The sequence below is a fragment of the Anser brachyrhynchus genome (genome assembly GCF_964034855.1).
Source record: "Anser brachyrhynchus genome assembly, chromosome: 1".
NCBI classification, from domain to species: Eukaryota; Metazoa; Chordata; class Aves; order Anseriformes; family Anatidae; genus Anser; species Anser brachyrhynchus.
Window position 1 is genome coordinate 110,939,688 of NC_137694.1, and position 13,429 is coordinate 110,953,116.

A 13,429-nucleotide genomic window follows, 5' to 3' on the forward strand; every position below is an offset into this window, starting at 1 on the left:
CATGTCAAATCAACTACAGGGAGAGTACAATTACAGCACAGGCATAGTAAGTGCTGGAAGTCACTCCAGGGTACCTGTGCAAAACCACATTCTTTGAAGGCTGCATTCAACTGCTTGTTCCAGTCACATTATCCCCTTGGTCAAAGGCAGCAGAGCAGAACTGGAGGAACAGAAAGCCAATATGATACAGCCCAGATGCACTAAAAGAGTAATCTGAAAACTAGGTGGGATTTACAGTACCATTAGGTTAAGACCTGCACATAATTGTGCTACTTCCAGAAGATCTGTTTTGATTTTACTGAGAAATTTCTCTATGGTGTAGGAATGCCCATCCAATCTGAATAGAAGAATTGCTTCCAGGGAAAAACATGCCAGTTTTAAGGAGATGAGTGTGGAACCATAACACAATTTGGCAAAGATGACATTTCCTTGCATCCAAAATCAGAGACACTCCTTCTTAAGAACTAGCCAAGTGCCTAGGGCAATTTAGAAACTACAATTCCAGATGACAAATGTGACCTCCAGAATGGCAGAAAGTATAAAACTTAACAGGAATTGTCCAACATTCCTCAATTACAGATTTTATAACTACTGCAGCTGCATATTGGATTTGTGGATGTTTATTTTTTCCTGGGTAAAAAGTTCAACTCCATTTGACTCCTTTGAGAAGACAAGAAGAAATACTAACTGGAAAGTATGGATAATTAAAACCAGAAAGGAATTGCTTCAGAAAAACAATTCTACCTCTCTAGATTCCCAGTCCTCAGAATGCTGCTCTGCCTCTTCATCTAATTGTAGACAGTGACTCTATTTAACAACCAAGTTGACCTCTTCAGTGCCTATCCCAAGAAAACTCAGAAACCATGCTTACTGTAGCAAGTATTGAAGTGGAACAAGCCAGTAAATAAAGATGACTGAGACAATCCTTACCAAATGTCAGCTAAAATACTACTGCAGACAGACCTGGAAGGTTTAAATTGACTGAATTAAGGTTTGTCAACTGGTACAAAACCCCAACTGTCCTTAGGATGAGCACCAGTGATGACAATTCATCCTTTATGCTGATTCACTAAACTTGGCCTGTTCCAGTACGGAAAAATCCTAGAGTGCTTATTCATTTACCACCCATGTTTCAGCATCGCTGTTTTCCTTCAACAACAAAAAAGTAAGACTTTGTAACCATCCCGATACGTGACATGAATTGCACTAAACAACTATTCCCAGTACTTCCATTTTTAGATTTATAGGAAGACTAAAACTACTTCCCAACTTTTAACTGTCTCCATGACAAACGGGCAATTTCAAGAACCCCCTTAATATGTATGTTCTAGTGTTAATGCAACAAAATTGCATCATAAGGTAATTAGTCTTTTGCCTTGATTTATGAACTATACCATTCCAATACCACAGGTAACCTTACAACATCATTTTAAAACCTACTGGCAGATTTAACACATGTAAACTTCCCTTTATTATTCTGTTACCTCAACATGGCAACCCTACTTCAAATAAAGGTGCAGAAATCCTAAGCATCACTTCAATAATTCTGAATATCATTTTTGAAGATGGACTTCTCGCCCTTCAGTTATATCTTAAGGCGGGAATTGTACAGAAGAGTTACAGAAAAATGAGAGACACCAAGAAGTCCCAATGCAGACTGAAAGACATTAGTGATTACATATTCAAATCACAACATTTAAGGAGTGGGCGGGGGATGAGGGCAAAAATCACAAAAGAAATGGCACTAATCAGAACAGATACAGAATTTGCTTTTGTGAAGCTCTCAAGAGCGTGTTTTGATTCTGCAATATAAATCACCAAATCACAGTGGCTATCATTTTGGACTGTAAACCCACAGCAAATAGCTAATACTATCAAAACTTCTAAAGAAGTGTACCACAGAATGAACAGAGAACAGTATCCTAATTCAACTCATGGCAAGAAACGCAGTGAGACTCTGGACTGACTGCAGGTCAAAATCAGCAGCTAGAAACAGGTAATCAACAATTAGTTTGAGAAATGCAGAAAGACCGTATGTAGCTCAGGTATCGATAACTCTGCCCACCACAGGTATTCCAGACTACGTGCAAAGATGAAGACTGACAGGTATAGGGACCTAATGGTTCAAGAGAAAGGGTTAAAAGAAAGCTAGTCTTCAGACATCTTCAGTCTGTAGCTCATCCTATATTTACAGCTGTCAAGCTTTTTCCAAAAATACTTTAAAAAATCTTCACAGAAAGCTGTGAACGAAATGTCAAGAGGCAATATTCTCTTGGTCAAATTTTGTTACGCTAAGGTGGTGCATACAAATACTTCAAACGGCACATGAGCCACAGCACTCTATGCATTTGAATTCAGTCAATGATCTGGAGTCTGCTTGTGTTTGTCCGCTCCTCCTGCTATATAACACGAGCATACTGCAGAAGAACACGATAGGTGCAGTGGAACAGAATAATGAAATAACAATAGCTCGATTTTATTTGTCAAGGGACAAATGAAATCATATTCTCTTACTTATTACTTGCTTACAACTGAATCGTTCAGGGTTAGTTATGATACTGCTGAGTAGGCGGTGCTGAGTATTTCATTGGTGGTAGGCTAGAAAACATGGATTTGAGGACATCAGCTTGGAAACAGCGCAGCAAAGACAGAATTAAAAATTCAGCTCATTGCCTATCCATTTGACTAATACACAAAGCTCTGATGTAGCTTCTCGTTCAGAAGCTGTTCCTGCTGTGCCACTCCCAGCAATAAATTGCCTTTTACATACATGGATAAGCAGCCTAATCAAATAAGGATTTAAAGCAGGATGTGCTAAAAGGAACTGCTGATTTCTCCTAAAGTCTGCCATTGTTCTTTCTGAGGTTTTATGCATATTAAGAGTACAGGAGATTTATCAGAGGGAAAAGGTGAGTACAAATACCAAGGTAGCCAAATAATCTGCTCACCTGCAGTGTGCAAATATCTCTTCTCAGATTTTTTAGGCCACTGTCTTATTGATGGGGCATACTCCTCTTCTCTGTGAGGAATACCACTTAACACCAAGGACTACATCATTTGCAGAGGGTGACCTGGTGTGTAGCATATTTGCATTACTGTCCTTTGAGAAATCATTTGCAGCCAGAATGCCAAATGGTCTCCTACACAAGCCACCTGCATATGTTTCCTAGTCTCCATCATAAAAGTCATGGTCAGACAGACCCCTCCAGGCAACTATTACACAGATCCTTTACTCCCCTCACCCAACATGTAAGCAAGAGAGGCAGCAGCATTCTTCCTTACACGTCTTGAATTTTCTGAGACAAAACGTGCCAGTCATCCTAATGTGGCATTTGCACATTACACATTTGTCAAATGCTTAGCAGCAAAAAAAAGCCTTACTTCATGTAAGAGCTGCTTTCTACTCTTCAGAGTACTGTGGGTCTTCCTACATATATCTATACACTCAAGCCATTTTCTGTTTAAGCCAACAGACACCAACAGGTGACAATTTGCAAATAAGGGCTACGAATGTCTGAAGTTTTACTTTAACTTCCTGCCACGGTCTCTGCTGGAGTTCTACAAACAATTCCAAAAACTTTTAAAAAGGGCTGCTTTTAGTTTAGAAACTGGATTTGGTATTTCAGATTCTTCACCTTAAAACTATGACCGTAAATCTGCTTTTTAGTTCAGAAGCTTCAAAAATATTCCATATCTAAAAGGAATTCCAAACGTCCAACCACTGGACTGCAATTCATCTAGTCATGAAGCATTAATTAACAAAACCCTGCAGCTTGCTGAAGCAGAAAATATTCTCCATGCAGTTGGCATACCCCAGGAACAACTCTACTTTCTGCTTCATACAATTCAACTTCATTGCACAGGATAAAAATCTCAAAAACAATAGACACATTAGAAGTGGGCATCTCATCTTCACAAACATTTCCAATGAAAGAACATTACTACTTCCCAGGGATGAACCTTCGATAGTTGACTGTCAGGCAGATATGAGGAAAATTCTAATTTAATATTTAGTTTAGTTTCTATTAGTATATATATATAACATACACATATATATACATATAAGGACCTGAGATTCAAACTTGTCAACAGCTGGTCATGGAGAAACTGTGAAAACGGGGCATAGTATTTCTAGCAATGAGAAAATCTAGTCAAAAGCAGTGCCTTACTTGATATTAGAGGAATTAAACACAAACCATAAATTCACAGGAAACTATATCTTGTTGTCCTGCTGCTCATAGAATCACTTGTTCCACTTGTTTAATCTAGCGAAAAACTACCTTTGTCAGAGCAGTGTCTTCTAAAGGAATGATTATTCAATTCCTCAAGGTGAAAACTGTTCGTGAAGAACTCTGTAGTAAAGTGTGGAACTAGAAACCAGAAGCATAATGAACAAAGAAACTCAACTAGAAAATAAGCCATTTTAGCTAGAAGATAAGCTCTCACAGCAGCCTGAGAAAACTACTTTCATCTACTTTATATGTGATTTATCAGTCAGACATTGTGTGTCTGAGTTAGTTTTACCCAAGTATTTTCCAACTTTTTTGTTGACTTGGACTTTCTAAGTTAATAGTTCCAAAGAAGGTATTTAATGAAACATTTGTCTTTTTAATGATAGCTGTGGTATCTCTTCGGAATGTTACAAAGTGAAATTTAGTATTTTACTTCTTCACAGATTCTACAGCTGTCATAGATCTCCTTTTCCATGGATTTAGGAAGAGTACCGAGGCTAAGAAATTCAGTAATTTCAGAACGGATTTGAAACATGCTCAAAGCTGAAACAGTGCTCAAAGCTAGAAGGACACTGTCTTCTTTATCAGAAGGGAATGACCCCTCTGAATTTTCATTGGAAGTAAGATGTAAAATCAAGCATACAGTCACCATTACCAGCAAGGAGAATGTTGATACTGGAAGAGTATCAACAGAGAAGAGGCAGCTGTCTTCTCATTACTGTAAATTTTTACCTAATATAGCCCAGATCTGATAGTGTTTTCTTTAATTTTTGCTGCCTGGTATCTCCCAATGTAAGAATATATTTTTCATTGCTTCGAATTTTGCAGTGCTTTGAAGAAATTTTACTATACCCAAAACCACAAAAAAAATCAAGGTAGGGAAAAAGTATTTAAGAAACTGATAGACTCTTTCTTTGAGATATCTTAGCTTCTCTCATCTTATTAGGACATAACATCCTACTAATTTTAGCCTGCTTCTTTCTCCTAAAAATTAGTATTACATTTGAGATTAGGAGTCAGATTTTTGTAAACCACTCAGCAGTTAATAGACTTCTGTTCCCATGTCACTTCAAAGCCTCTGAAATTCCCATTCCCTTTCAGTATTTTGGAGAGAAAAGAAAATTTAGATGCATGTCCTCAACAACAACCATTAACTTTACCGATAATAGAAGAAATTGAAACTTCAAGCAAAAAAACCCAAGGGAACAATAGTGATGGCTAAAAAAAAAAACTGACAACTGAGTATCTCCAAAGCCTTACAGTATCAGAATCTCCTTTCCTACAGAAATGATACACTTTCAAATGACCAATAAGGATTTTATTTGAACAGTTCTCTGACTGCAGATAGAGACTGTCGCTTGTGCCTTATAATTGTGAAGCACAAAAACACACGGTGAAGGAGAATTATTAATTCATCTATTTCTTTGTGTCCTCCTAGCCCCCCTCCCCAGCTCTGTTTTCTGATCTCATCCCCAGCTTTCTAAAGCTACCTCACAAGTACAGGCACATCTGCTTCTTAACCTGTGCTTTGGACACTGGAGAATTCATCGCTACTCTCTGTCCAGTCCCTCACATGTCCTAAACGTATCCTCATCCTTACTACAATGGTACAGCCTTGTTTTATACAGAAATCAATAATTTACCAAATGAATGCATGACTGGTAAAATACTGCCAAGTTGCATTTATTAACCCCTAGTCATTACCTACATTTTTCTTGGATGCTTGTGCCGGAAACTAATTTTTCAGCTGGGGGATTTCCCAAATGACTGCATCAGATAATGTAAATGCTTACCACATCAAATTAAATATCCAAACCCAGGAAGGATTTGCTAAAGCTACTGATTGTAAACAGCTGTTTCTATATAGCATGGAGGCTCCAAATGTAAATTAACATATTTCAGGGAAAATATTAACAACAAAGGTCATATGATGATGTCACTGCATAGATTATACAGGAATTAATGAAGTCCACATATAATGATAACAAAACTGCATTTTAAAGAAATAGGAAGTCTCCTCTGAAAGCAAATTATGAGCAAGATATTCCATTTTGTCCCTCTGATAGTCCAGTCTCTGCTAGCCCACTGTCTTAATTTAACTTTAATTTGCCTTCCAAATGTTCATTATAACTTGATTTATAATTTAAGAACACTGGCAAATTTGTTCTATTAGTCAGCTGGGACACTATATCAATAGAAATAAGATGCTATATTTTAGCTTTTGGTGGTGATTTTTCACCACAGAAATATTTCCCTTTTTCTGTATTAACAGATTGCATACCGACTTCATCCTGGATTTCCTCAGCCACAGCAGGCACATTGTAGAGGAAGGAGAGAGACTGGTTCATGCGTTCATATATCACACGTAGATGTGTCATAACCTAAAGAAATAAAAATATTTTAAGGAAGGGAATACTACTACTAGTAGTCATTATCACAAATTTTATAGGTTATATAGGTTATATCAGGAAGTCAGTTTTCACTTGTACTAGGTATAATACTCAGTATGTTCTATGTAGTGAAATTGTCAAATCAATTGCAAAATTCACCTCTCTTACATAGTGTGCTAGATGCTCCTCCACAGAAACTACCTGAAATGCCATGAGAGTAAAATAATTTAAAGCAAGGATTTACATTTGCAGTGGGGTAGAGCGTGTATACAAACAGCTAATGTGGCAGAAATCCGCAGCCTCATTTACCCTTCAATAACGTGTAAATTTGCCCATACCCATAAGCTTCTGCATGACATGCAAGCCAAGTGAGGCGCAATGATTGCCGGATCATAATGTTGTTGTTTTTTTCTTTATCCTAATATTGCAAAAAAAAACCAGCCACTCCCCGAAGAAAGCTTCAATTTTCTTGTTAAAAGCATTTGAAACATTTTCATCTGAAAACAAAAATATTTCCAACCAGAAGCGTTACTGTGCTGTCTCATGTGATTACAACTCTACTGCCTCAGGTTCCCACACACTGCTATGTGTTGAGTCATGACATCCCATGATACACTTCCCCAGGCTACTTTCCACAAGTATCACCTCTCTTCAGTAGAACGGGAAACTGAGGTGCATCTTGGAAGACTTAGACCACTGACAAGGGCAGTTAGGCCTAAAGAGGAAAATGGGTTGCAGACAGCAATTTCAATGAAACAATGCTATAATTCCTTCAAACTGAAATAAAGTATTCATGCCTTTCAACAAAATATCTTGTTTTCCATTTTCTACTGAAATAAAAACTCCCCAAGAGTTCCTCCAGCCTACATTCACCCAACCTTCTAACCAATTCAAGAAGCAAAGATATTATAGAATACTCACTCCTATGGCAATACACTAATACACTGTACTTCTTGTATCTAAATGTCAGTTTCCATTCTTCACCTGTGCTGCCAACCAGTATGTCGTCTGCAAAATTCCACTTGTTTCTGTTATTAAATAATCCAATGTTTTAGAAGCTAAAAAGTTATGTTAGGTGCAAAAGGAAACGCTTTAACATTTACAATGTGGGAAAGCTGTCTAAGATCACTGCAGAAGATGGTTATAGTGTGCATTTCTAACGCTAGCAATTTCAAGCCAGCACGATCTCAATGTACAAGTCTGGCTGAAATAGATGTTTCAGAAATTTAATATGCAAATCATGTCATTCAAAGAGGTATATGGTTTTGATTTGGCTTTTAGCGATGCCAATCAGTTCAAAAACTGTGGCTGGAACAGAGCTTCCTGTTGCATCCTGCAGAGGGAACAGAGGCAGATTCTGCAGATTACAGCACACACTTTTAACAGCTTATCCGTTGTGCCTACAATTTTAATTGCTGTTTTGAAAGCCAGCTACATCTTCAGTCTTTTTTGCTTTCTCACCTTCCATGATTTACAAAGGCAACATAAAAGCTGTTCCAAAACACAAACGTTGAGGACTGCAGTAACATTCAGCAGTTAAAATGTCATGAACTTCTGTGCACATTTTAAAAAACATGTTAAACTCAAGTGCATTGCAGTAATCATATTTATAGATACTATAAGTACCTCTGCAATGAGTACAGGAAGGTTGGTTGCAGTCAGATGGCTCTACCACTTATGGTTCTGCTGCTTCAGCTGGATGAAGCATAACCATACGTGGTAGCTAAATCTATTACAGACATTTTCCCAGAGGTATTATTTACCAAAGCAATAATAAAAGCTCTGGGTATAGCTGCTTTGGAGGGCTCCTTGGGAAGTGCCCACAACCGACTCACTGTCTCACTGTCTGGGTAGACAGAAAACTTGCTTTTCAGTTCTTCTCAGAAGACAAATTTGACAGAAACTTCACAATGGTTATGAACAACATGACATTGCTAACCCTCAGTGGGGATTACCTGAGATCTGATTTGGGCAGCTTTCTTTGGGTCTACCATGCGGACGTGTTCAAAGTGTTTGAGAGTATGCTGTCTGTCTTTCTGCTCAGCACGCACGTACTTCTTCAGCATGTTGAATACGTGACGAGGCTATGGGGAAGAAACAGGAAAAAAATTGGTTCAGTTTAGGAAAACACATATTTTAGTTCCTTACCTTGGAGGTGTACCCCAGAACACTTGGCCAGCTCATACCTGCAAGAGCCATCTTCTGAAAGCACACCTGACTTCCCCAGGGAACACCCTGTCATTCAACCCACTCAGCACAATGCTCTGCTGAACAGCAGTTGTAGGTGGTGCTCATGGTGATGGGGAGGGCATTCAGATTTCCTCCCTGACCATAAACAAAGTCTGGCTGTTGCTTTTCTTTGTCTGCTGTACTGTTGTCCCAACAAGACAGCAACTGACGTCTCAACATGCTAGTTAACAGACACCCAGCATCTGTTTCCTTTGGGCTCTGCTTCCACTGTCCCCATCAGACTCTGCTTTTCCCCTCGCTCCACTCTAGAAAGCGCCATCACCCAGGCTTCAATTTTTGCAACTGAAAACCACTAGTAGGCAAATCCCTTCTACAAAATGCTGTGGAACGTGAACTCTGTCAGAAGCATTTCAAAGATTGCTCACATTCGCTCTACTATGCTGAATATTCAACTGGGAACAACATCCATCAACTACAGTTAAACCTGAGACAACAAAAAACACTAGAACTTGTTTTGTCAACAGAAAACTGAATGCACACGTCCGGATTCAAACCAGCAGGTAAGTAACCTGCCCAACACCTGCACAGAAGACGATCTGAAAGCACTACCCTATCCAAGCCAAGGAATAATCAACAGACATGACTACAGAACTTACTAAATAAATTCAAGACTGTTCTGTCCTGTCACGACTGCTATACCAGCAGAAGAAAGAGGAAAGGAACAGCTGAGGTATGGAAGGCACACATTCAGAATATGCCACTGACTGAAAAGGTTTAAGAGAAAGAAGAAAGGGCCACCTAGTTGGTTCTGAAAGTACCCAACTTGGGTGCCAGATTTTTTTTAAATCTTAGCCTATGTATATATTGCAGGTGGTTTTAATTAGTAAAAACCATTAAATATATGACTAAAGATATACAATCAAATAGGAACAGAGGAGAGAACCATACCTGAAGGGAACATGAAAAATATACACAGACTGATGGTACAGCAGTGATGGCTATGAAACGTGTATTTCTACATATTCTCCTACTCTGTACAATAATACTGTGCCAAAACAGGAACGTGTTCTCTAGTGTTCAGCTAAGTCATCAGTGTTTATGATGACTCTGGCAAACCAAACCCCCTTGCCAACTCTGCTTGCAATGTTGTGCTTGTGCATCTTCCCTGAAGCTGTTAAACAGTGAAAGGAATGAAGCTGATACAGATGAGAAGGAAGGGTATGGCTATCTTACTGTGCAGGAAATTAAAGACAGAGCAGAAGAGGTGAGTGGCCATGCTGGGCACTGGCAGGGATACTGGGGAACAGGCAGGGAAGTGACAAAATAAGCGTCAGAAGCTCCGTGCACAGTCTTCTGAAGCAGGAAGAACCGTGGGCGAAGTTGGAGCTTTAAGACTTAGATTCACGGCCAAATATAGATCCTGAACTAATTTAACATTTACACAAGGGATGAATACTAAGCTACAGACCTTTAAGATTTAAGAATCTCTTCAGCTTAAGATAGGCAATAGATTTAAAAATGTCCAAAGAAAGTAAAACAAAGGTTATTTGAAGAGGATTTTTTGTGTAGAAATAGAGAGATGTGAAGCCGTTCCCTGCCAAAGGATTAAACTTAGTGGCTCCATGACTGAAAACTCATTCATGAAGAAATAACCCCAAACCACCAAAAGCCAAGCACCCTGCGATAAGGTTGCAAGAAACTGTGGACAGATTCTGGGAAGTAAGCAGCCCTTACAACATTATGGCAACAGCAAAACAAAACGAAATGCCAACTGTAAAGGTTTATAGGAACAAAGGTTGCAAGACCAGTGAGGTTTACAACGACAGCATTTTGAAGATAGAAAACACTGTTCCCTTTCCTGACATTTCAGCTTTCTTTTCCCCAAGACACATCAAGATAGCAGGTTACGGCAGATTAGAGAGAAAAGGATTAAGTTCTATTTCTTCAAGAGATACTCCAATTGAAGTGTCATGTCTAATGCCAGAAGGGTATATTTTTCATTTTCCCTCAGTGTGTCTGCATTCACTGCACTACGCCAATGGAACTTTCACATCAAGAGTCACAAGTAGACTTATTACTAGGATAACAATTTGAAAATACCTGTCAAATACCACTAGCAGTAGTAGTCACTTGGGTAAATTGGTAGCCCACTTTCAGTGCATTTTCTAACATTGAGAAATGCCCCAGACTTCTCTCTATGAAGGAGAAACAGACATGGATGCCTTTAGCGTGTCTGTCCGAGCAATTTTCCTGTGATGGCACCAGAAAACGGTGATTTAAGTATAGGACAATGTAGAAAGAATATTAAATGTATTAAATGCAAGGTATTTCCTTATAGGTGTTTTGGTGTTAAGATTTTAAAACTAGCCAGATGCACATTTTAACCCTGAGGGTCTATCTAGTGATCTCACTCTGCCTAAAAGCTAGTGATGTTACTCTAACAAAATGTGATTTAAAGCTAACAAATCCCTGGAAAGCATTTAGTTACCTCACACAGACTTACAGGGCTATCACGATCAGCTAGGCACCACACCATGCAGAAGTTCCTAGGATGGATGTGGGCAACTATAAAAACAATAGGATTCCCTGAACATCATGAGCTGAGGTACACACATACTCAGGCTGCCCTGAAGTGGTACCCAAACTTGCTTAGGAACCCTGCCTGGCATATATACTTGTCATTTCCAACAACTTCTGTATTGCAATCTTTAGGAAACATGCCCTGCCTTGACCATTAAGGTCATACAGTGGGTATTTTATCAGACAAAAAAACAAAGGTGGTGGCATCCCTTGGACATTTGTCATAAATTAAAATGGCTCTGCTTCCTTGCCCTAAAATAGCTGCCAAATGGCCCAGATGCATTCGATCAAGTCAGACTTCCAACCTTCCCCATAACTTTGAAATGCAACTGCCTCACGATTTGAGGGCCTTTGCTGAAGGCTAACCAACCTGTCAGGGCTGGTGCCAGGCTACCACAGCCCTCTACAGGGCTTTGCATACTTGAGTGTGGTCACCATAAATGCAGGCCAAGTTTTATTGCTGACCATAAATTTAACTGACAAAAGTTCTTTTTCTCCTTCACACCTAGAATTGTAGGCCTACTGCTTGCAAACTTTTAACAAATTTGTGGCCCAGCAAAAACATCTCTCATCCCAAAGTCCCGCCTCCATATTGTATTGCACACACACTGTCTTTTAAATGTCATTATGAAGTGAACTGGTTCTGCTTTAAAATCCCACCCTATTGTGCACTTTTTGCACAGAGACTTGCACTAGAAGTTGCCCCCAAATCTATTGCTCCGGGATTTGCCTCCAATCCTCTTGCACCAAATAGTGATATGAACTCTTCTGACAGTAGAGCAGAGGGGCCACAATAAACAGTCCAGCACAGAGGTGAGGAAAGGCTCCACAGGCTAAGGAGATGCCATCAGACCCTGTGGCTGAAGCTGTTATGTCCATGGCCATCTATTACTTCAACCCTAGGCAGAAGCCCCGAGATTACATTATAAATGAAAGTGTTGCTATTACCAGCTAATTTAAGTTCTTGAGGCCTGAGCTTTGACACTGCCTATGACAAAAGAACAAATGGCTGATGGATGCCAGAGCCAGCTTTGCACCTCTCGCTTTACATAAATAACATACCAAGCACCAAAATTCATTAAAATATTCTGCTTTTAGCATCTGTAATTCTTCTGCATGTGTTGCCACGGAAAACTCAATGTATTCATGTCTGTAGTGATCTTTAAAAAAATATCTTACAGAATAACTAAACCCGAATCAGCCACCAGGGGCTGCCTAAGTGCCTCATGAAATAATTCCATTATTTTCAGTTGTATTTGTTTTGTTGGCTTGTTTTTGTCGGCTTTCCTCTGAAAGAGACCAGGATATTCCCAACATGACTTCCACTATCCCCATATTTTTAGTTACCCTGGCCAACACTACTGGCATCTGCAACTGAGCCAGTAACCAGAATGACCAGTGACTTCCTGAGCAACAGGATCCAGTACTACATTCAGAATGCTATCAGTTAGCAAGGAATGTTGTTCAGTCAGGAATAATATTGGTTACTGAGTACTGGAAAACTCTGGTCTGGCTGGCAAGAAGCTTAAATCCACAGTATCTTGGAACACACTCATAATATTTAACTGAATGTAGAAAAATAATATGAAAACATCTAATAAGCACTCAGAGCAATGCGGAGTGAAGCAGTCTGAAGTCTCCTGTTACATGCAGCTTCTGACTATTTCAAGCACATTTGGACACGCCATTTACTCCTATGAAACTTATTCTAAAGATCCCCTTCTCAAACACCTACTTTTTATCTAACACTAAGCACAGACAGATCATAGTCCTTTTACAAGATATCATGACAGGCTAACAGATGTCTGTGAGTATTTTAGTTGTTAGTCTCAAATCCTGTTTATCCTGGAGAATGTTATCGAAGTATTGCTTTATATTGAGTTTTTGTATGTTGGGACTTGCATGTATTCAACCCACAGTAGACAGATTCAGACTACTTGCATGGAATATGCAGACCATCTAGGCTGACGAAGCACCATTAAAAAGATAACTTCCCTGTAGTGAATATGCCTATTGTTTTATTAAGATGACAATTCA

At 39.2% G+C, this 13,429-nt stretch overlaps 1 protein-coding gene across 4 annotated transcripts in view; it reads right to left on the reverse strand.

Moving 5' to 3' along the window:
- APP (amyloid beta precursor protein) overlaps positions 1 to 13,429 on the reverse strand; it is a 244,534-nt gene that overhangs the window by 40,766 nt on the left and 190,339 nt on the right. For all 4 annotated transcript variants that reach the window (XM_080573113.1, XM_080573114.1, XM_080573112.1 and 1 more), the window contains 2 exons: positions 8,578 to 8,706; positions 6,514 to 6,613 (listed from right to left, as the gene is read on the reverse strand). In XM_080573113.1, coding sequence (XP_080429239.1) covers positions 6,514 to 6,613; positions 8,578 to 8,706 — 229 coding nt within the window. The remainder of the gene's footprint in view (positions 1 to 6,513; positions 6,614 to 8,577; positions 8,707 to 13,429) is intronic.